Source organism: Oculina patagonica, chromosome 6, assembly GCF_052425735.1.
Source record: "Oculina patagonica isolate OP01 chromosome 6, crgOcupat, whole genome shotgun sequence".
NCBI lineage: Eukaryota > Metazoa > Cnidaria > Anthozoa > Scleractinia > Oculinidae > Oculina > Oculina patagonica.
The window spans coordinates 16,382,587-16,405,578 of NC_135763.1; the positions used below are offsets into that span (position 1 = coordinate 16,382,587).

Here is a 22,992-nt window from a genome sequence, read left to right on the forward strand (position 1 = left end):
CAGGAAGAAGTATAGGGAAGCAGCTCTTAATAATAGATGCCGGAAGCGGATGAAGAGGAGCTACAATCTAGTTTGTGTTTGAGTTTTTATTTATGCTTTAATTGTCAGTCAACGAATGTTGATTTCATTATTGTATGTCAAAAAAAAAATAATTGAAGGCAACACATTCTAACCGATCAGTTACAATTCCAATAAAAGGATGAGCAAAATGTAATTAAGTGTGTGTAAAGAAACTGCTTTCTGCTGAAGCTGCAGCGTATTAATTACCAATTATTGGATGAGGCTGAGTATGATATGAAGAATTATGCAGATCGAGGAGGGTATTATCCGCCGAAGCCGAAGGCTAAGGCGAATAACACCTTTCGTGGTCTGCATAATTCTTTATTTTATACGAAAGCCGAATTCACTAATTGTTTTAATATTCATTTAAAATATTTCCCGAGTTTCAAATGCAGAAAATGAATTTTATATGCAATATGCAAAGTACTGGGGAAAAATGGGAAAAAAGTAACACGCGCAACAAATGAACACTTTGTAAATGACTAGCATTTTCTTTATTTGACAAAATTATCAATAGACATTATGGGCTTAGTTTTCCTCCTCATCATTTGATTTGCCTGCTAGGCATGGTGCATCTTTTATCTGCGGGAAATCAACGTCTCTGTTAGTACAGTGCCAAGGATAAGTTGTTTAAATGTGCCACTCATAGCAGCCGGCAACACACTTATCATTTTGGTGTTAACGGTAGATGTCGACCTTTTTTGTCCTTTTTCGTGATTTTGAGAGGGTGACCAACTTAGGGATACTAAAAAATTAAGAGTATGTCGATGTATCCTTCTGGGACATTTTGACTTGACAAATGATTGTCTCGCCTCGGTTTTTAACGTTTCTATTGTTGTTACAACCGTGTTTCCTACTCATTGTTTGGCATGTTTGTGTTTTCGGTAACATCAGTTGACATTCTATGAGGACATAATCAATATAGCCAATAGCCATTCTTCTAAAAAAAGCTTCAGGCTTTTTTTAAAAGCATTATCCCCTAGCATAATGGTTTCAAGGTATCTTATAAAAAACAGAAACCCATGAATGTTTCTATCAAACTACAAGTTTGCATGCACGTCCTAGGGTTTTATGTTTATTCACACAATAATTATTAAACTGCCAATGAAAAAGAAAAACTTAGAACTGTTGAAGAGCAAATAATAGTCAACATAAGTCAGTGACATGCATGAGTGAACAAAGCACTGTACTATTAACGCTAATTAACACTACCATTTTTTTTTGTCTCGGGTTTAAATTTACGAAGCCTTGTGGCCAGGTGGTTTGAAAGACAACAAACAATGATTCTCCCCATGTCAATTCATCCTGTATTATGTTTCGACTAACGAAACTAGCGCGACAAAGAAAAAGATGCGTTCTGTTAAAGGCTCAAGAAGGTACCCGAAAACAGGAACACGGGGGAACGGAGAAAACATAACACCAGCATGCTAACACTCACCGGTTGGGCGCTCTAACCAACTGAGCTACGAGAGACTCGTTGTGAGCTGGGCCATTTACTAGGTCACGGAGAAACGATAAAATTGTCGACAACAGACTTTATTTACCTTCAAATCTAATACTGGTCCCATGAGGCAGCATACTCGCTTCTTATAAGGTGGTGATCTAGAACCATAAGGTGCGCAGCCAAAATCATCCTCGAGTCTCAGGAAATTGTGTGGACATACTTTTCCTTCTTCATCTTCGGCAACAAGACAAGCTGCCCAATGTGTGTCGGCGACACCCCCATCTCCACATTTGCCGGCTACTTGACGGTCTAAGAGAGAAGTTAAAGGAAAACAGAAGCAATGCCATGGTGATCTGGATAAAATGACAAACTATAAATGAAGCGGCTTAGGTGTAGGTATAGCCTGAGAGCAGACATGCCACTTTTGCACTGTTTATCATTGCATCTCATGTACATAATATTGCGCAAAGAACCATTAAATAAAATATATAAATATATTTTGCAATCTTACCGGAAATAAAAGCAGCAACAAGCAGCAAAAGAAGAGCCGAAGAAAGATAGATACTCATTATCCTCGTATCTAGAAGATGAGATAAGAAATTTTGTTTCATTACATTCTCAGCCATGGCCATAGAGGCAAACCACATTTAAACAGACTTTCTGATATATGTTCTTTAATACACCACTTTGGCTTAAATACTACATGCTAAATACCAGAAAAAAAAGCGCAGTGTTACCGGAACGTAAGCGAGGTGTTTTCCCAATTTCTTTTCTCTTAATGTGCAAAGAAAATATTGAAGGCAACGGAACTTTCGTCTTACACTGAATTCTTAATAAACGCAGATTTAAAGTTTTTACCAAGTCGATAAAGTGTGAGACTCAATACAATTAAAATAATTAACGATTTCCTGTCGTAGCACATCACGAAACTATACAATACATCAAGAGCTTATTGCCCTAAGGTTTTACTTTTCTAATTACGTCAAAATTGTAAATTTTAAACACCTCAATTGTGCTTTCTCTCGTTTTTCGTGGCGCTTTTTCTTCGGAAGAAGCCAACTTGATGTTCCAAATAAACAAATAAGATGCTAACAGGGTAAAGTGGTAAAGTCTTTTAACCCGAAGCTATGACTAAGCAGCATTCTAACTTTGCTTTGAACAGCGCACGCTATTTTACCCTTGTTAACAAACTAGTCTATTGCAGTGCTATCCGAAGCGTTTAATTCGCCGGTAAATTTATACACTTGGATATTGAGTCGCACAGTGAAAGGAAGGCGTCTTGAACAAAAAAAAGATGGGAACTAGGGAGACTCAAGGTAATTAAGTCTTGAGAACAACCCCATTCAGGGTTGCACACGTCTTATAGCGGGTAAGCATTCTATTGCAGTAATAAGGATTTTAAAGTCATTTTATTTTGGTACATTGTACAGTTTTTGTATTTACGATAGGTGTTCCGGCATCAATGATTAAATAAGTTATCAGGTTTTTGTTTTGAAAATTTTCTTCTTGAGAAATTCAATTCGGCTCAACAAAGTCGGTTTTTAACTAACTGGCAGGTGGTTCCTTTCGGATGAGTTCCTGTTTAAATGAATGAAACATTTGCTTTGTTATTTTTTAACCGCGCTCAAGTGGTACAATTTTCCAAAACCCTGAACGAGCTTTTCTTTGGGCGTTTTGATTTCAGATGTTTCGTGTAAGCTGGTCTGAATCGTAATATGGCTTCACATTTGTTTTACTTCTACGAAGAACACAGCGTTTTGAAATAAGCCAATAATTTATTAAACCCTAAAATGTTTCCTCAACTAATCGTTAAAATAAAACGTTTATCACCCCGGACAATTTTTTCGGTAGTTGGAACCTTTTCCGCTTGCTTATCAATATTACCCAGGGGGCAGTTTTCAAATGTCACTTCCCAACATTTGATTTGGTAACTTTTTTGTTTGTTAATTATCAACACATTCATTGACTTAGAATTAACCCCATCCAGACCCTCTTAGATTTAATTTGAAAACGAAATCTTTGTTTGTGAGATCCGAAAATTCGAAGCGCGTATCCTGGTATTTGCCAAAGATGGTGTTTTCAAGGACAGGAAATTTAAAAACAGTTTGCTATTTTAATGTAAATGATACTTTTTGGTACTGTTCATTGGTAAAATTGTATTACGATTAAAAATGATCGACAGTGCAACATATACAGTAAAAAATCTGAGGAAAAAATAGAGATAATAATCGAAGCAAAAATCCCGCTTTCTACTGAATTTTTCAATACAAGGTACAGGGGAAAAATAATACCCTAGACGTAAATGTTTAAATTTGTGAAATAACAGAAAAACAGGAATTCACTTACCTTTGAAATAAAAGCTTGAAGAAGGAATATGTTGTTATCGGAGAAACGATAAGACAATAGAACTACTCCTCACTGAACTGCACAAGAGAATTAATGGCAATGAATTACCTGACGTAACGCCCTCGAAATTTCATTAAATATTCTCTGTACGTGTTATCTCATAATTTGAAAATCAGCACCATGAAAGAGGTCACAAGTACCAGAAGATTGGCTTCCGACTTATCTTAAGAGAAATCCCCTTCTCACTTTCGAGCAACCAAAAAGGGTTAAAAAAAGGCTGTAAAACAGCTTCAGCTTTCCAAGAAATAGATAGTGAAAATGTTGGGGAGTTAACGACTTCATAAATTGCGATCAACAAAGAACTTATTAAAAACATAATTTATAAATGGGAAAATATGACCCTGTGGTTGTTAAACTAATTATTTGTTTACAAAGTCTATGGCAAAATTCGCACGGTTCATAGTTTCTTTGTATCATGTTTGCAATATGGTATTAATAAAAGCTGCTTAGATATGGTCGGTAATCTGTTTTGACAACCTTTCTGGTGTTACACTGCTTTTTCTGAGAGACGTTCACCTTGGGACATACAACGAGTTCATGAAATGGAAGATTTCTGTGTTGATTTTTTACTTCGTTCAAGCGTGACGAAAATAAACAAGTGACCATGCGATTTTAAAATTAAAAGAGGGTTAGTAGTAGGTGGAATATAAGAGAAAATTGCATTAAATTGTATTCTTATCTTAAACCCGAACTATGCTTCCTTTCAAAGAAGCCTTTTTGCGATTTAAAACAACAAGTAATAAGTAAACACGAAAACAATACTCTTTTCATAAGCCAAAACGTAGATTTAATTAGAGAACATGGTTTTAGCTGATCTTAATTATTAACTGAAAATTGGGGCTTTATTGTTTGTGTTAAAAACCTACATCGAAGTTTGTTAGAAAGTTCTGAATGGATCTAAATTGTGACAAACCAAGTTTTAACAAACTGCTATTGCTTTTGTTTTGTTTTTCTATAATTCTATTTTCTGTGTTGCTTTTCACGCTTCATGCTTTCTACCTTTTATTTTAACGCCATCTTTATTAGCTCTTTGTCAGTTCATTGAATAAAGAACAAGAAGAACAAGATAAGGAGAGAACAAGGGATTGAGAAAGCCTTTAATAACACAGTATCTCATCAGTAAAAAAAAAAATGTTTATAAATCTAATTAACTTTCAGTTTAATTAAATACTGTTCGGAAACAGGATATTTATTGTCTTATGGTGGGTGCTGACGTTAATGTTTAACAGTTGGCAAATATCAATTTTGTGACTGAAATGTTGAAAATAACTACGGTCTTAATAAGTCTTATAGCCAAATAATAGTTTTACTTGTTGCCATATTTCAAATCTGAAGTTTAAACTAAACTCTTTCACTATTGGGAACCCAGTAAATGGATTTTAAGAAGCAAAATCTTTGTGATATTAATTGAGCTTGCACCGCATAACTTGTCATAAGTGATAATAAAATATATGCGTTTTGGTTGTATCAAATGGTTCGTTCGATTAGTTTTACCTTGTTCCTTAAGACACTCGTGTTTTCTTTGTTGTTCCCGAGACCATCATCAGGGGAACAGAAAAAGACACTCATTGTATAAAATAATTTCCATCGTCAAGTTTTGAACCGTAACACTTCTTTAGGGTTTTTGATGTTAGAGAGAGTAAGATATCAGGGCGTTAAATTTCAATTGCGTCGTAGCAGTTTTACAAATTTGCTGCAGTTTTGATTATTTTTTTCGCTTTATCGTATGCACGATAATTCTTACAGTAATTTTATGGGAGAAGTCGAACTTTGCTCCATTGCTTCAGGAAACCAGCCGCCAATATAATGCAGTTCTTTCCCTGTTTTATTTATTTTAAATTGAAAGAAAATATCAGACCGACCGGATTATACATTGGTACCTACATTTACCAGAAGAAACTGTTTGGAATGGCGGAGATTATTGTCAGATACCAGTATGTATGTATTGTTCGTTGTTCGTCACACATGCCAGTACAAGAAGCAAGGCTTACATTAAGTAAACCTAAGCCTTCTTGCGGGTAGCTTCTTCATAGATTTTTACGCACGCTTTCAGCTTTTCTGGATCAAGTGCCGTAAAGATAGCAACAAAACGAAGAAAAAGGGCTACTGGCTAGAAAATAATACCCTTAATTTTCAAAAGTGGACGATAAAATCAATGTTTGTTCCTGATCGTCAAATTTGTAAGCAGCGAACCAGTGACTTTTTTAAATACTTTTTAAGTTCATAATAATTTCTCATAGATTAAAGTTTGGTGCACAAGGATTTGCCATACAACAAGCGACTGATCGATAATACTCTAATCAGACCTGGTCTTCATTTAAGGAAAAGTATACAATCGTAATTGTCGCTTGACGCGTGCCAACAGTAATATAACAATAGAGTTGATGTTCGCGAGCGTAAATATGTTTTTGGCCCAACTCAGGCTCCTGCGGCTCGGGCTAAAATGAGCTCTGAGAAGGGCCAAAAACATATTTACGCCCAAGAACATCAACTCTATTACTATTATAATCATTTCAGAGGGCATTTAGTTAAGGAATCAAAAACAGTAAGCGATATCTTGAAGACGGCCGACTTGCGAGTCGGCGTTTATTTCTGATTGTAAACCAGGTTTAAAAGTTTACAAAACTCGGCAGAAAACCACAAAATTACTCAAAACAATCTTTGCTTGGAAAGGAAATTACAAAATTCTATCGGCAGCAAAGAAATAGTCGTCATTTAGAAGTGTTTAAATTAATTGTGCTGTTAACTGAATTGGCAGTTTGGAATATGCCTGAAATTCGACTGAGCGAGTTTCGCTCGACGAAGACAAATTAGGGTGCGTTTCTTTGGGAAAATCCAAAATTGGATCATTGATCTCAGATCACACGGATACTTTGCTCCCAAAGAAACGAAGAATCCGAAAACGGATTTTTTTGCCATGACAACCCCGCAAACACATTTCGCACAGAACACAAAATATCAGCACAAATTTATTTTTCGTCGAATGTATCCTAGCTAAAATAATTTTAGCATACAAAATCTTTTACAAAAATCACACGAAGCGTAAGCACAATGTGGCGAGAAAGCATCTGAGAGCGAAGAATGTCTGCGAAATGATCAGTGCAAACTTCACTCGTGACAATTTCAAAAGGATACAACTTCCGTAGGCACACGGTGGCTGTTCAAGAAGACCTGTATCCCGTTTAAAATGACACTTCATACCGATCTGAAGCTACCGTTTCCTTTTATCGTGATATATTTTTGTATTTTGATCGAAATAACCGCCTAAAAACTTACCGTATGGCAGTGTTTACAAAGAGCGAACCTGTATTTTCACAGCAAAGACCGCTGGTCCAAGGTACTTTTTTCGAATCCTTTCCCAAAGAAACGCACGGATTATGAATCCTAAAAATCCGGATTCAGATATGATCTGATGTATCCACTCGAAGTGTGGATTCTTCAGATCACTGATCCAAGATTAATCCATTTTCGGATATAGGTAAGGAAACGCAAAATCCGTTTTTGGATCAAGAATCCGGATTTGAATTTTTCCCAAAGAAACGCACCCTTACATTTATTTCGCCGCCTAGATTCTTCTTTAAGTTTCTGTAAATTCCTCTTCATCTAGCTGAGAAGACTGAGAATTTGCTTACCCGTTCAGTTCTTCAACAATTTTGTCGTTATCAAGCTTAAAACAGTTTGCAATTGCAGATGGAAGCGTCTCGACTCAAGGAGCTTGAAGTGATGCCAGGTTTTGTCAGCCAGCAAGAAAACGGCGCGAACAGTTGAATGGTTTTCAGTTCTAATTGGCTGGCTTCGTTATTTTCTTGTTTCTGATTGGTCCACGGCAGCGGGCTAAAATATTTTTTAGGCTGTTGAATACGCCACAATGCCCGATGAAATGATTATATTATTATAGTACAAAATCGAACATCAGGTACAAGTAATTGTAGAAAGAACTCCACAGTGTAAACAGCCAGTCTTTGTATCAGGTTTGCCTTATGATTTTAAAAAAGCTGCTTTTCTGAGGTGAGACGTCTGTTTTAAGACCATGACTGATGTTAGCTCCCCTTTCGCGAGAGACATTTACCTTGGAGCATGCATCCGGTAACGAGTTGTTAAAAAGGAAGATTACCGAGTTAGTTCAGTTAAAGCCCGTTCAAGCTCAACAAAGACAAACAAGTGACGATGCGACTTTGAAATTAGAAGAGTGTTATAGACGTAGAATTGAATCGAAAATTGCAGTGAAATTACATTCTCATTCTCATCTTATACCTAAACTACGTTTCCTTTGAAAGAAGCCTTTTTGTGTTTTAAAACAGCGTGTATCGATTTAACCAACGCGAAATAAGTAAACACAAGAACAATTCTCTTTTCTAGGTCACCAGTTTTCTAAAGCCACAACATGGATTTGAAAAACATGGAGTCTGGTGATCTCAATTATAAACTGACAATTGGGGTTTAATTATTTGGTGTTTCAATCCGAAATAAATCTTTGTTAAGAAGTTCAGAAAAGGATATAAATCGCCGCAAACCAAGATGTTATAAATTGCTATTCTTTGCCGGTTCCAATCCTATTCTATAAACATTTTTATGTGAGACGATTGTAGGTGTTGCTCTTCGCACTTCATTGTCTTTACCTTTGATCTTTCCGCCATATTAAGTGATATGCCAGTTGAAAGAATAAAATAAGGAGAAAGGAAAACAACAACAACAACAACAACAAGATATCGGATTGAACAGCTTACAATAGCACAGTCTTGAATTTAAAGGCGATAAATCTAGGTAACTTACAATTGAAAGGTTGTTAGGAAACAGGATCTTCATTGTCTTATGGTGGGTGCCGACATAAATATTTAAATGTTCGCAAATATCAATTTTTCTAAAACAGAAGCTATGACTGATAACTACATTAGTCTAAAAGAAAATATTTTTTACTTAGTGGCATATTTCATACCTGAGGATTAAAACTGAACAATGTCTTAGTTTACTGGAAATGATCCACTTAAGTTGATTTTCTTAAGGAAATTAATCGAACTTGCACCTCATCAATACGTACTTGTGGAGCCAAGACCATAAAATGATTTTACCACATCTTTAGGATATCTAATGTGAGAAAGAGCTAGGTGAAAGTGTTTAATGTCAATAACTTCGAAGCAGCTTTACAAATTTTCAGCTGTTTTTGTTGATTTTTCCGCTTTATCGTATATGCTTAATTCCATGTAGGTACACTAAATGTTCCTATTTTTCTTTAAGTTATTTTATAGGGGAAATTGTAGCTTGGTTACATCGCTTTGCGACTTTTCTCGACGAGCATTGTATTATGCAAACCAGCCACAGATATAAAGCAATATCTTTCCCATTTTGTTTAGTAAATGGGTCCTTATTTAAGAAAAAGTTAAGGAAGGACCATCGTTATTGTCTTTTGATGCGTGCCAACATTAATATTTCAGTACGAAAAAGATCATCGGTTGCAAGTAATTCTAGAATGGAGGCCTTTGTGAAAACAGCCAAAGGGGTAAAAATATAGAAAATATTCCCGTCCATTGAAATATTTGATGTATGAATTAAAATTTTCAAAAGATATCTTCTTTAATTCTTGTTTTTTTTTTCTAGAGTTATTGCCGCCATTTTTGGGGTCATTAAAGAAACATTTCCAGTTAGCTTCATTTGTTTGTTCCACGCCACGCCATTGCCATTTGAATCTCTCCCAGTCTTTATTGGCTGCAAACAATCAATTGCCAATTAACTGAACAATTGACCTTTCGACCGCATCACCTAACTGCTACCCTTAAGGAACAAAGAAACTAATGACCTGAACGATTTGATAATGACATTATTGGTTGTCTTTTACTGATGAGGTAATTTTAATTTACAAGTTTCAGAGAAAAGAAATTTCGTTTTGTCCAAGGTCCATTTTGGTGACACCGCTGTATACGATGGCCATGGTGGAGGCACGATAACTTGCTGTTAGCAAAATATTTCTGAGGCACAAAAGCACTGCTTTTCAAAGGTAAGTTATCTATAAAATAATTCACCTAACCACACATTTTCATAGTTATTTACAACTTTCTACCAAAATTTGGCATTTAGTCTTTTTTCATGTTTTGAAGCAATAACAAAAATAAAATGAGTATGACATTGTTCTAGGAAAGTGCACAGCTGCTATTAAACGAAGGAAAAAGACTTCAATAAGATCTCGTGTAAAGTAAAATAGCACTTGTACAGTTTTTGTATGTTTATAACTTTGGTTGGTGTCTGACAAGAAGAATTACCGTTTTTTTTACCACCGCGAGAGAGATTTTTCTTACATGACAATTATTTCTCTATTTTGTACATCAATCTAGAGTTTCAGCTTCAATCAAAAAGACAGTAAGAGTTTTTGTTTCGTGATTAATTGCCTGTGGACTGTTTAAATCAGCCAACAAACTTTGTTTACCTTTCTAATGAAATACCTCTTGTATTCAGCAACTCGTATTTAGCATTCATTGGCTAAATCACAAAATACCAATCAGTGTTTCTTTCCCCTTATTATTAGTATTCATCCTCGGTAACATTATAAGATCTTTTCTGATAGCTTCTGGTACACTTGCTTAATTAATTTACATTATGGAGCGACAACTTACACTTAAGAAAGGAACATAGAGTGTCGAAAAGAGAATAAATAACTGACTCACAATTTTTCTTTTCCCTCATTATTAGTATTCATCCTCGGTAAAATCATAAAATCTTTTCTGATAGTTTCTGGTACACTTGATTAATTAATTTACATTATGAAGCGCCAACATACACTTAAGAAAAGGAACATAGAGTCGAAAAGAGAATAAATAACTGACTTACAATTGAGATGGAGGAAAAAAACTGTGGAAAATATATCACTATAAAATGCAAATTAATTTGTTCTTCTTGGTCACCCTACCGTTTCTTTTCGTAAGAGGTGTGGCGGGTGGCATCCTTTAGAGATGATGGTCCTCTCTACTTATTTGTTTCCCTTTTAAATTTGTCAGGCTTGCTATGAGCTTCGGATCCTAGGCCTCAGGCATTATTAAAACACAGGAAGTTTGAAATGCCAAAATAACAAATGATACAACTTACAGGACAAGGAAACGATGTTAATAAAATGCGTTCCATACCACTAAGAGCCCTTTCCTTTTGTCAGAACTGGCCAGTCAGACCGGTATTATTCGAGAACAGAATTTCGTTGTTAGTCAGATTTGTCCTGCCAAATAAGTCTATGCATCAATATTATGCGCTTTGTGGTGGATTTGTATTTGAAGACTGATTTCACATCCAAAACCGCCGGACCTGCCGGCCATTTCTGACAAATGGAAACCGTTCTTAATAGTGTGGAGCGCCTTTTATTAACATCATTCTAAAACTACGTGCAAGCATTTAGAGCCCCTGACAGTAAAAATGCGGAATCGCAGGACAGGCTCAAAAAATTTAAAAACTGATACTTTGCCTGAAGAACGCTTTTGGGAATTTACCTTTTAAAGTGTAACTGCAACTTTCTGAAAATTTATAGTTTTCTATATATTTGGAATTTGAGTTTTGCATCACTAGTTCATAATTCGCTCGTGCTCATGGTTACTATCCCTAGATCTCCGCTCGGCCGACACCACTTTGTTGTCGATAAACAATATAGTCACTATGTTCTTGATATTATCTGGCTCGTGTCGATCATTCCTGATTATTAATTTCTGTATTCTTTTTCGTAAGTCATGCAAGTGTTTTGAGTTTATTTTTGGTATCGAAACGAAAATTGTAAACCCAGCAAGAATGTGCCACGGTACGAGTTGTAGGTCATCGCGCGAGGGGAATTTCCCTGTGTGATGTATTTACTTTGGCTTTGAATCACGCGACTTCTCAAATGCCGCTGATAGCTATGTTTTTCAAGCAATATAGCAGCTAAACTTTAAGAACTTGCTTTTTAAGCTTCTTTAATATTTTTACCGAATTCAATTTATGCCATTCAACCTGTTTTAGTGTATTTTATTCAAGATTCGGAACAAGATAAATATTTGCAAGTCTAGGCAGAAATTTGTTTATGCATGTGATTAAGAAAGGGATGACGCGCGCAATCGCCGTAATGAGGGAAAGCGTGACTAGTCCGATGACGGTAAACGGAGAAATACAACGGAATGGCCATTTTTACTCTTCATTTAGCGTGAAATGTATTTTTTTTTCTTGTCACCATTCTTGTTTAATTCAAGATTCAGAACAAAATAAATATTTGCAAGGATAAGCAGAAATTTATCCAGGCACGTGGATCAAAGCAAGAGATGACGTGACTTCTTTATCACTGTACCTCGGCGAGCTTTTCTAGTCAAAGAACTGGTTAAACATCAACTGCCCAATTAAAGCTTTTTTCAAGCTTTCTTGTTACATACAAATTACAGGAAAAATGGCCCAAATTCTATGCGTTAGTACTTAGGGTATTTCAACGCGTAAAAAGGTTAATCGTGAATAAGAGTGTTGCTCTTCTGCTATCAAGAAAGGGTACTTTTATTAACGTTCTGATGTAGTTTAATTAATCTGCCATAGAAATTGATCTGTATTCATTTTATAGGAAAAATGTGATCGCTACTCTCGAACTAAGGAAAAAAAAAAAAGATTAGTCACCGCACTCGTTAAAGAGAAAACGATGATTTATCTCTCTCGTGAGCCAAGCCGCATAGAAAAACTCGGCCATTTTGTTTGTGTGCGCGCGCTTATTACGCGTAAAATTCTGCGTAGTAAGGATGCGCAATGCAATACTAGAGAATCACCTTAAAGGGTTTCAGCACCATTTGAATAATTGCAGTCTTAAGCTTTATAACGCATCTTGATATATTGGCCATCAACCAAAATTGTGATAAAAGTATGATCCTTATACATAAAAATATGAAATAAAACATTAGGGTATTTGAAGTTTGCACTGGCAAAACTGAAATTTCCCGGTCCGCTGTTGTCAAATTTGAATAATGTTAATTTTTACGGCAATTTCTTTAGCTTAGTGATCAGTAGAGATGAGATACATTTGTCGTGGCTAGTATTCAACAAAGAGGCGCAAAAAAAAAATCGTCGGCATCACTGCTACCTTCCGGCTTTCACAACGGGCCGTTATACGAATCCCCGAAGGGGCATTCTCTCTTCTTAAGACAGATGTGATTTTGTGCATGTTTCCCATGCTTTCTGTAATCCTTGATTAGCCCCCCAAACTTCACCAGAGCCCCTTTCGCCAGGCGTTTTCAGGGTTCCGTGCAGGCCTTCATGGCTAACGTACAGGTCTGGAGGAACGAATCCTCCACCATACTTCGCCCTGGTCGGCAGTCCCCTAATTACCTGGTCCTCAGTCCCCTACTTTTGAAAAACGTGGATTTATCTTGAGGAAACTATAAGCACATTACGACTATCAATGCATCGCTATCCTTCTTTCACCACCCTTACCACAACCAGCTGAAGTCCCTAAACCCATAGATGGCATTTGCTCTCGAGTATAGGAGGACCTGGGAAAGCCAGACAATTTCATCTTTTCAACGGCGGAAAAGAATTGCAACAACATTAATAAAAGCCCTCTAAGAGGTCATGTGGTTACCAATATTTTAACAGACTTGTGTTTACAGTCAAACTGAGGAAATAGTGAATAGCTAAAATGGGTCTGGAATGTTCATAGTGTAGTAATGATGAAAGTAGTCCAACCCCCCTCCCCCCCCCCCCCCCCACTCCCGCCTTCAATTATTTTACAAGAAATCAGATCGACAAAAATTTGTTAAAGATTTTCTGAGAGATTTTTGGTGAACGTAGTTGTCGTAGGCTTTCTTGCAAAACAAATAACCCGTATTGATGTTGGCGGGTTTAAATGTGTTTTTGGATTACCTCTGGTCCTAATAAGGGGGAATCATATTAAAGGCAACGGGTTGACCCTTTTCTGCAAAATATAACGAACTCCTTATACTCAGAGATAAATTCAGACATTGATTCCAAGCAATATAAATATAAATAACATCTCACTGCATTTCAGACCATCTGCGTTCGTACTGTACGTATTACACAACTCTTACCTCGATTTCGATCGATTCATCGGTTGTATTTCGCAGTTGACGATCAAGATCAATAGACATTCTATTATTACTGCCTTCTTGTCGTGTAGACCACATTCAAATTTGCGGGGGGATTGGGTAATAACCTTGTCACGCATTCTACCCAAATTTGTAGCGATCGGACGAAGAATAAATTTTTGGTAATTTGTTTAGCCATCGTTCCTGAAGAAACGATATTTAAAGGGTAGTACGGGAAAGAGTTTTATGGCCAGAAGTTATTAGGTAAATCCTTGTGCCGTTTCAGATACGCTTTCGTTCTTCCTTCGTGCTTCGGAAAATATTACTTCGAAGCAATATCCACGTGCTTTGAATCATGTTCCAACTACGTTCGGCCATATGCACGTGGCAATCATCATATTCTAACTACGTTCGCCCATATGCACGTGCCAAGCATCATGTTTCAACTACGTTCGGCCAGCGGTTCATCAAAGCAGTCGATTCTCGATCGTGGACAGTTCGAAAGCGCCATAATGATTGTGAAAGATGCTTTTTTTTATTCGGAATCCTCATATTAAACTAAATCCTAACAATTCATCACCGTAACTCATATATCCTTCTAAACAATAGTATTGTAATCGTAAAAAGCTACCTGGACAACTTGACAAATCCTCGTGCCGTCTCGGTACGCTCTCGTTCTTACTTCGTGCTTCGGAAAGTCTTACTTACATTACTTACACAGATAGTAGCATTATGGTTACCTTGGTAACCACAAAAAGTGCACTGGAACACAAGCCTCTCATCCATATGGCGATTCGGACGGTACAAGTGCAAAAGATGCTTGTACAAAGGACAATCGTTGTAATGTAGCAAAAGCAATGCCGATGATGGGAGCCTTGCTGTGGTACAAGATCAGTGCTTTCATAGCAAAGAGGTTTTGCAGCAATTCACTTGAAAGACCAGAGAAGTCAGCTTTGAAGACGAACCTTGGAGAGATCGAAAGAATGGCAAACTTAATTATGGCATATGGAAGCACTTTTAACTTGAGTGATTTTTTCAGAAAAGCTGTTAAAGTAAACGCTTTTTACAATCTAGACGAAGCAATGTTTCTAGTGGAGAAGAGGAAAAATGCCCTCGGCCATGTGTCTTTAGCCTGCATCGATCTTCAAGCAAACGATGTGTGTGCTGTTGGAAGCATTTACAAAGCCTTTCCGTCATTAAAGAAAATCAAGTTGGACCGACGTAATCCTCCACCAACACACAATTTGCGATTATATTCAATAATCGATCATGCAAAAAGGCTTGAGATCCATACTCACGCTTTAACGAACATTAACCTTCTAGGAAAGATCGGAAAACTTGACGAAAACTTTAAAGATTCTGTTAAAGGCATTTAAAATTACTTTAAAAGTCTTGCTGGATACGATCAGGCTATTGCCCAAGCTGACGTTACGTTAGAGTAGAGGCTGATGACGTCTACGAGCAAACAGCAGAAGTCGCTAGATCGTAACAGGAGCTTGCAAGAAGTTCCGCTCCCATGGCTAACTTAAAAAGTGTGTACGAAGACATGTCCGGGGGTGGGGGAACTCCCATAAATTTCGGATAGGGGTGTGCCGCCAAGGTTCTTAAACCCTGACCCTATTTAAGGATAAAGAAAGCAAAAATTGATACCCTTTTTAAGGCCCAAAACCGAAAAATGACACCCTATTCAAGAGGAAGAGAAGCGTTCCGTGACGACCCAAATATCGGCTAACCGCGCACGGCAAGACACAAATCTTTATAAAATCGCTTTTCTAATACCTGAACAGAAAATTCAGTTTTAAGTTTTTCGTTTAGCTGGGCGTTTATTTTAGCTAATAGAATTTAGGTACCCTATCTAAGGATCACACCGGGAACACATTGCCAAAAGGAGCAAAAATGATACCCTATTTAAGGACCGAGAACCTCAAAAACCATACCCTATCGGGCGGCACATACCTATATAGGCCACATATGGGAGTACCCCCCCCCCCCCCGGGAGACATGTCCGGCTTGGCCAAAGACTTCAATGATAACGCGGATCGGAATTCCAACTCTAACAAATTAGCGATCACAAAGAACAAGATTAAAGACATTGGCTTTGATGCAGGATAAGTTTATTAAGGGCTACTGTTATTACACATCCAAGGTCAGTAAAGCTCGTCTGGCTAAAAATGATGCTATTTGGGCGGCGTTTAAAGAATAAACTTGTGGTCTATTGTTTGGCGCACAAGGGGCTGGTGCTTCTGTTAATCAGGGTGTGGTAGGAGGGATGCTGCTGTGTGGAAAACTAGAAGGAACTCTAGCCGAGTTTGCTGCTTTAAGAGAAAACATATTCGATTTTCAGTTTGACCTTGTTGATGCATTGGCTCGAGTTGTCCGTGGTAACGTGGCAAGGAAGTTAGCACAATCAGTGGATACACAAATCTTCTTGTTTTGGTTCAATGAACATCTAGTAACTTTCTCACCCTGGTTCTGGTACTCTAGTTTGTCGCAGTACAAACTTGCATGGGACTGCAGTCGATATTGAGTCATGAAGAAACCCAGCATAAGCTGACTGGCATGCAGAAGATCATCTCCTGCAGATATGAGATTTTTTCGAAACATGACATTGACGACTTGTAATCCAGAACCAGCATACAATCAAGATGAGAGGTTTGTTTACATACCAACTCGTCCCCAAACTAATGGTGATACAGCCTATATCAATCTTCCTTCTTTGGCAAAAGGCAATCCTGTTACTTTCCGGTTACCTGCAGACAGAACATGGTTGAGGAAGTACAACTGGTTGGCTCGTGGAGAGACCTTAGCACCATATGTTCAGCGTTTCAAGCGCTACCTTCCGCTGAAAAAGTATAAAACAGGAACTAAAAAAGAACATTCAAGAACCCGCATTGGCAGGAAGCTCAATTTGGTGAAAAAACTGACTTAGTGTACACGTACCCTTTGAGCTCAACAAGTATATCGCAATATACACCCAAGGGTATGATAGATGCCCAAACGTAAAAGAAACGGGCAATCCTTACAGCCATTGCAACAATCTTCCCAATATCTGCGACACTAATACCCGAGTACCTCCAATCACGAAAACTATTATGCCCACTATTCTATCAACATGGAAGCTCAGTTACACTGTAGAGTCTGGAGAAAGAGATCTGACATGGAATGCTCCAAATCCTGCCACAGATCGTTTGATCATTGGAAAAGTAAAGCTTCGCTTTCTGCCCAATCCTAATCTAAAGAAAAGGTGAGTTCTGTGGCATCACGGAGATGACACGGCATTTGGATGCTGTGACGGTAATAAATACAGACCAGAATGGAGGGATAAAGCCTGCGTTCAATGCCCGTCAAAGCCTCCAGGCCCTACTAATTCAGTTAGTAATCTGAGCGGATACTACTGCGAAAAGGGGAGATGAAGATGTTTCAGAAAATCCGCCCGAGAGCTAAATATCTGTTTTGACCCAGATTTACGTAATTTAGAAAACGAATGTACGAATAAAGAGGAGCTCAATCTTGTTTGATTTTGAGTTTTTATTTTGCTTTTAGTGTTAATCAACGTATGTTGATGTCATTATTATATGTCAAAAAAGAAATAAATGAAGGAAACACATTTTAACCGATAAGTTATAACTCGAATAAAAGGATGAGCAAAATGTAATTTAGCACGTGTGAAGAAACCTTTTTACAGCTGAAGCTGCAGCGTATTGATTTCTGTTACTTTAGGATAAAGGGAGAATTGCTGATTTAACTAACAGTTAACAAAACACAAAGCCTACGTTCGTACAAAAAAGGTTGGGGTGGAGGGAGGGTTGATGGAACACCTTCTTGGCTTCTGTTGTTGAAAGAATTATGTCTAATCTGAAGATTGCCTTAAGTTTCCTTTGCAAGATAAGACGGTTATCTGCATTAATAGCTTTTTCAATGTTATAACACTTCCGAAAGTAAGCTTCAGAAAAGGAAAAATTCTAAAGAAACATAAGGTTTTCTTTAAATGAATAGGAAGATTTCCAAGTAACATGCGCAACAAATGAACAAACTTTGTAAATGTATTAGCATTCTCTTTATTTGACAAATTTATCAATAGATATTATGGGCTTAATTTTCCTCCTCATCATTTGATTGGCCTGCTAAGCATGGTGCATCTTTTATCTGCGGGAAATCAAAGTCTCTGTTAGTTCAGTTCCAAAGTTAAGATGCTTAAATTTGTCATTCATAGCAGCAACACACTAAACATTTTGGTGATAACGGTGGATTTCGATTCTTTTTAGTACCTTTTCATGATTTTGAGAGGGGGTGACCCTTAGGGATACTTGCAAATTAAGAGGCAGTCGATTTATCCCTCTAGGACATTTTGACTTGACAAATGATAACATCTTTATTACAACCATGTTTCCTAATCATTGTTTGGCATGTTTTTTTTTTTCTTCCCAGAAACATCAGTTGACATTATACTTGGTCATAATCAATAGCCAATAGCAATACTTAAGTAATCCTTCTAAAACAAGCTTCAGGCTATTTTAAAAGCATTAAGCCCTAGAAGGCATTCTGTTTTCAAGGTATCTTATAACAACAGAAACCCAAGGGTATGAATAATAAAGTATTTTTGTTTGTCTCACGACGTAGTCACGTGTGATGGAGATCGCGACGTTTCGACTGCGATCTCCATCACACGTGACTGCCTTGTGAGATAAACAAAAATACTTTATTATTCAGTGTACTCTACCACGATGAATAACCACAATTTTTTTTTACGATAAGGGTATGAATGTTTCTATCAAACGTACAAGTTTGTATGCACGTCCAAGGGTTTATGTTCATTCACATAATAATTATTGAACTGCCAATGAAAACGTGAAATTTAGAACTGTTTAAAAAAAAATAGTTAACGTAAATCACTGTACTATTAACGCTAATTAACACTACCATTTTATTTCGTCTCGGGCTTAAATTTATGAAGCGCTGTAGCCAGGTGGTGGGCACGTTTGAAAGAAAACAAAATATGATTCTCCCCATATCAATTCATCTTGTATTATGCTCCTTCTGACAAAACAGCAGACCGATTAGATACGGTTCAGAAGTTAGGTTATGGGCACGCACAGTACGGTTGAGACGAAATAAATGACACTGAAAAGAAATTCTCAGACTTATGTAAGAGCAGAAAGGTGATAAATAGAAATTCAACTGAGCAACAGAAACAACAAAAAAGATAACGACAAAATTGTCCATAACGGATCTTGTTTACCTTCAAGTCTAATACTGGTTTCATGAGGCAACATACTCGCTTCTTTTGGCTAGTTGAGCTAAAACCGGGTCTACAACCTGAATCATCGTCGAGTCTCAGGAAATTGTGTGGACATACTTTTCCTTCTTCATCTTCGGCAATAAGACAAGCTGCCCAAGGTGTGTCGGCGACACCATCACTTCCACATTTGCCGGTCACTTGACGGTCTAAAAGATAGGTAAAAAAAAAAGAGTAGCAATACCACGGTGATCAGGATAAAATGACAAACTTTAAGTGAACTGGTGGTGTTTGCCTAAGAAAAGACACGCTATTTTTGCGGGCTGTATTCTTCCTCCGTCGAGTGATACTGTTTATCATTGCATCACTTGTAAACAATATTACGTACACAACTATTCTATGTAAACAATCAATATGCTAAGATACTGTATTTTGCAACCTTACCGGAAATAAATGCAGCAACAAGCAGCAAAAGAAGAGCAGAAGAAAGACAGAGATTCATTATCGTCTTGTCTAGAAAATTAGATAAGACATTTTGCTTCATTACATTTTAGTCATGGCCATAAAGGCAAATGATATTTTATACTATTGGACTTAGATAAGACAAAATAACGACATGGCAATAGGCGCAGTATGGGAGCGAAAGAAAGGCATTTTTCCAAGACTTTTTTCTTAATGTGTAACGAAAGTAATGAAGGCAACGGAACTTTCGTCTTGCACGGAATTCTCTATAAACGTAGATTATCTCGTACCAAGTCGAAAAAGATGTCGGATTGATTGCAAATTAACAATTTACTGTTGCAGCACATCACGAAACTGTGCAATATATCAAGAGCTTATTCAGGGGCACCCAACAGACCGTTACGGTGAATATCTGTTGGAAAGACTTATAATCGCCTACGATTTTCAGATTAAAGTCTGCTGAAAAACTGGAGATTTCTTTAGCTCAAACTTTCGTGACATGGACAAAGTAATGCCTGTTGTTTTCGGAGAGAGAAAAATTTTGTTTTGGGTACGAGAAAAGGACAGCTACGATTACTCAGTTTTCAAATATCACTTCCCAACATTTAGTTTGGTAAGTTATTTGTTCGTTAATTACAAACACATTAATTGATTGTAAGAATTAACCCCACCAAGACCCTCTTATATTTGATTTAAGAACGAAATCTTTGTTTGTGAGATCTGAAAATTCGAAGCACGTATCCTGGTATTTTCCAAAGATGGTGTTTTCAAGGACAGGAAATGTAGAAATAGTTTGTTATGTTAAATGTTTTATATATAAAAATTTAAGACGGAATCCACTAGGCAGTCGAGTAATATTTATTAAAGTTGGACAAAAATCAATTTCCAGAATAATTTAAATCCTATTGCGTTATTTCCTACCCTTAATAAAAGGTAAAGATGTAAGTAATTATCTGTGATAACACCAACAACAATTTCTTATCAGAGTCTGAGAAAATGAATTTCAAAGTTTACAAGGTATGGGCAAAATCTCACGTGTAGCCGTTTTGTAAATTCGTCTTAAGCGATTCAGTGGAATTCAGCGGAACTTCAAAATGTGTTTTCGATGTGTGGTGTTGTTAGAAAATATTTCTTTTGATAAGATATTTGAAGCAGTAACAAAAAAGTTTGCGATAAGGTGGAAATAATTCTGGTACAACAATTTCTTATCAGAGTCTGAGAAAATGATATTTAAAGTTCACAAGCTATGGGCAAAAGCTTACATCTTTTAAGCGATTCAGTGGAATTCAGCGGAACTTCAAAATGTGTTTTCGATGTGTGGTGTTGTTAGAAAAGATTTCTTTCGATAAGATATTTGAAGCAGTAACACAAAAGCTTGCAATCAGGTGTAAATAGTTCTGGTACATAATTTTGTCCAATAACTACTCGAAGTCCTGGCGGATTTCCTCTTAAATCGTGCTTTTTAGTACTGTTCATTGGTAGAATTGTATTACGATTAAATATGATCGACAGTGCAACATATACAGGAAAAAATCTGAGGAAAAAATAGAGATAAAACATTGAAACAAAAATCCCGCTTTTTTACTGTATTTTTTAAAACAAGGTATAGGAGTAAAAATAATGCCCTAAACGTAAATGTTTTGTGAAATAAAAGAAAATACAGGAATACACTTACCTTTGAAATAAAAGCTTAAAGAAGGAATATGTTGTTATCTGAGGAACGATAGGACGATAGAACTACTCCTCACTGAACTGCACAAGAGAATTAATGGCAATGAATTACCTGACGTAACGCCCTGGAAATTTCCTAAAATCTGCTCTGTACGTGTTATCTTAGAATTTGTAAATATTTGAAAATTAACACCATGAAAGAGGTCACTGGTACCAGAAGATTAGCTTCCGACTTATCTTAAAAGAAAAAACCCTTTTTAATTTCGAGCCAAAAAAAAACTTAAAAAGGCTGTAAAACAGCTTTAGCTTTCAAAGAAATAGACAGTAAAAATGTTGGGGAGTTGAAAAATATTACCCTGTGGTTGTTAAACTAATTGTTTGTTACAACCGTTACCTTGGAACATGCAGGTGGTAACGAGTTAATGAAATGGAAGATTTCAGAGACGATTTTTAGCCCGTTCAAGCTTGACGAAAATAAGAAGTGACCATGCGTGTTATTAGTTGGAAAGAGGAAATTGCATTGAAATTACATTCCTATCTTATACCCGAAGTATGCTTCCTTTCAAAGAAGCCTTTTTGCGATTTAAAACAACGTGTAATAAGTAAACACGAAGACAACACTCTTATCAAAAGAGAGAACATGGATTCAGCTGCACTTAATTGTGAACTGAAAATCGAGGCTTTATTGTTTGATTGTGTTAAAAACCTACATTAAAGTTTGTTAGAAAGTTCAGAATAGGATCTAAGCTGCCGCAAACCTAGTTTTAATAAACTGCTATTGTTTTTTCTTCTTTAAAGAAAATAGGAGGGGAGATGTTTTTCTTTGTTTCAAGAGGAACAGTTACATGTGTTGCTTTTCACGCTTCATGGTTTCTACCTTTTATTTTAACGCCACATTAGCTCTTTGTCAGTTCATTAAATAACGAACAAGAAGGAGAAGAAAATAAGAGAGCAAGGGATTGAAAAGCTAACAATAACACAGTATTGAATAGAATGTTTATAAATGTAATTATCTTTCAGTTTAAATGCTTTCAGGAAACAGGATCATCATTGTCTTATGGTGGGTGCTGACGTTAATATTTAACTGTTGGCAAATATCAGTTTTGTGGCTGAAATGTTGAAAATAACTAGGGTCTTAATAAATCTTATAGCGAAATCAAATCTGAAGTTTAACACTAAACACTTTCACTATTGGCAACCCACTGAACTGAATTAATTTTAAGCAGCAACATCTTTGTGATATTAATTGAGCTTGCACCGCATAACTTGTCATAAAGACGCACTTGTGGAACCAAGACCATAAATTGATTTCACAGGTACAAGATTAGGTGACCACCTATTTTGAAGATAAGGTCGTTTGTGAGAAAAAGCGATAATAAAATATAAGCATTTTGGTTGTATCAAATGGTCCGTTCGATTAATTTTACCCTGTTCCTCGAGACATTCGTGTTTTCTTTAGTGTCCCCGAGACAATCACCAGGGAAACAGAAAAAGACGCTAAGGCCCGGGCCTCGGACTTCACATGAGTCGAACCTAATGCAAATGACCAAAAACAATAGGTTTTGCTCATTTGCATTAGGTTTGACTCATGTGAAGTTGGACGTTTGGCCCGGGCCTTATTGTATAAAATAATTTACATCGTCAAGTTTTGAACAGTTACACTTCTTTCAGGTTTTTGATGTTACAGAGAGTAA

General features: G+C 36.8%; 3 protein-coding genes and 1 pseudogene across 3 annotated transcripts in view; 2 read left to right on the forward strand and 2 right to left on the reverse strand.

Annotated features, from left to right (window-relative positions):
* Positions 1 to 528: 528 nt before the first annotated feature.
* LOC144657224 (uncharacterized) lies at positions 529 to 3,982 on the reverse strand. The gene is made up of 4 exons (XM_078517528.1): positions 3,851 to 3,982; positions 2,016 to 2,084; positions 1,605 to 1,813; positions 529 to 642 (listed from the first exon to the last, which is right to left on the reverse strand). Exons 2-4 carry the CDS (start codon positions 2,071 to 2,073, stop codon positions 589 to 591), a joined length of 321 nt encoding a protein of 106 aa, XP_078373654.1. The 5' UTR covers positions 2,074 to 2,084; positions 3,851 to 3,982; the 3' UTR covers positions 529 to 588.
* Positions 3,983 to 7,810: 3,828 nt separating this feature from the next.
* Positions 7,811 to 22,992, forward strand: part of LOC144656782 (uncharacterized) — a 34,505-nt gene continuing 19,323 nt past the window's right edge. Inside the window, exons 1-2 of the mRNA XM_078517020.1 lie at positions 7,811 to 7,918; positions 9,769 to 9,902. The gene's annotated coding sequence lies outside the window, so the exon portion shown is untranslated. The remainder of the gene's footprint in view (positions 7,919 to 9,768; positions 9,903 to 22,992) is intronic.
* LOC144657900 (uncharacterized) lies at positions 9,746 to 17,373 on the forward strand (annotated as a pseudogene).
* On the reverse strand, positions 17,945 to 21,416 carry LOC144657671 (uncharacterized). The gene is made up of 4 exons (XM_078518025.1): positions 21,303 to 21,416; positions 19,610 to 19,678; positions 19,169 to 19,374; positions 17,945 to 18,075 (listed from the first exon to the last, which is right to left on the reverse strand). Exons 2-4 carry the CDS (start codon positions 19,665 to 19,667, stop codon positions 18,022 to 18,024), a joined length of 318 nt encoding a protein of 105 aa, XP_078374151.1. The 5' UTR covers positions 19,668 to 19,678; positions 21,303 to 21,416; the 3' UTR covers positions 17,945 to 18,021.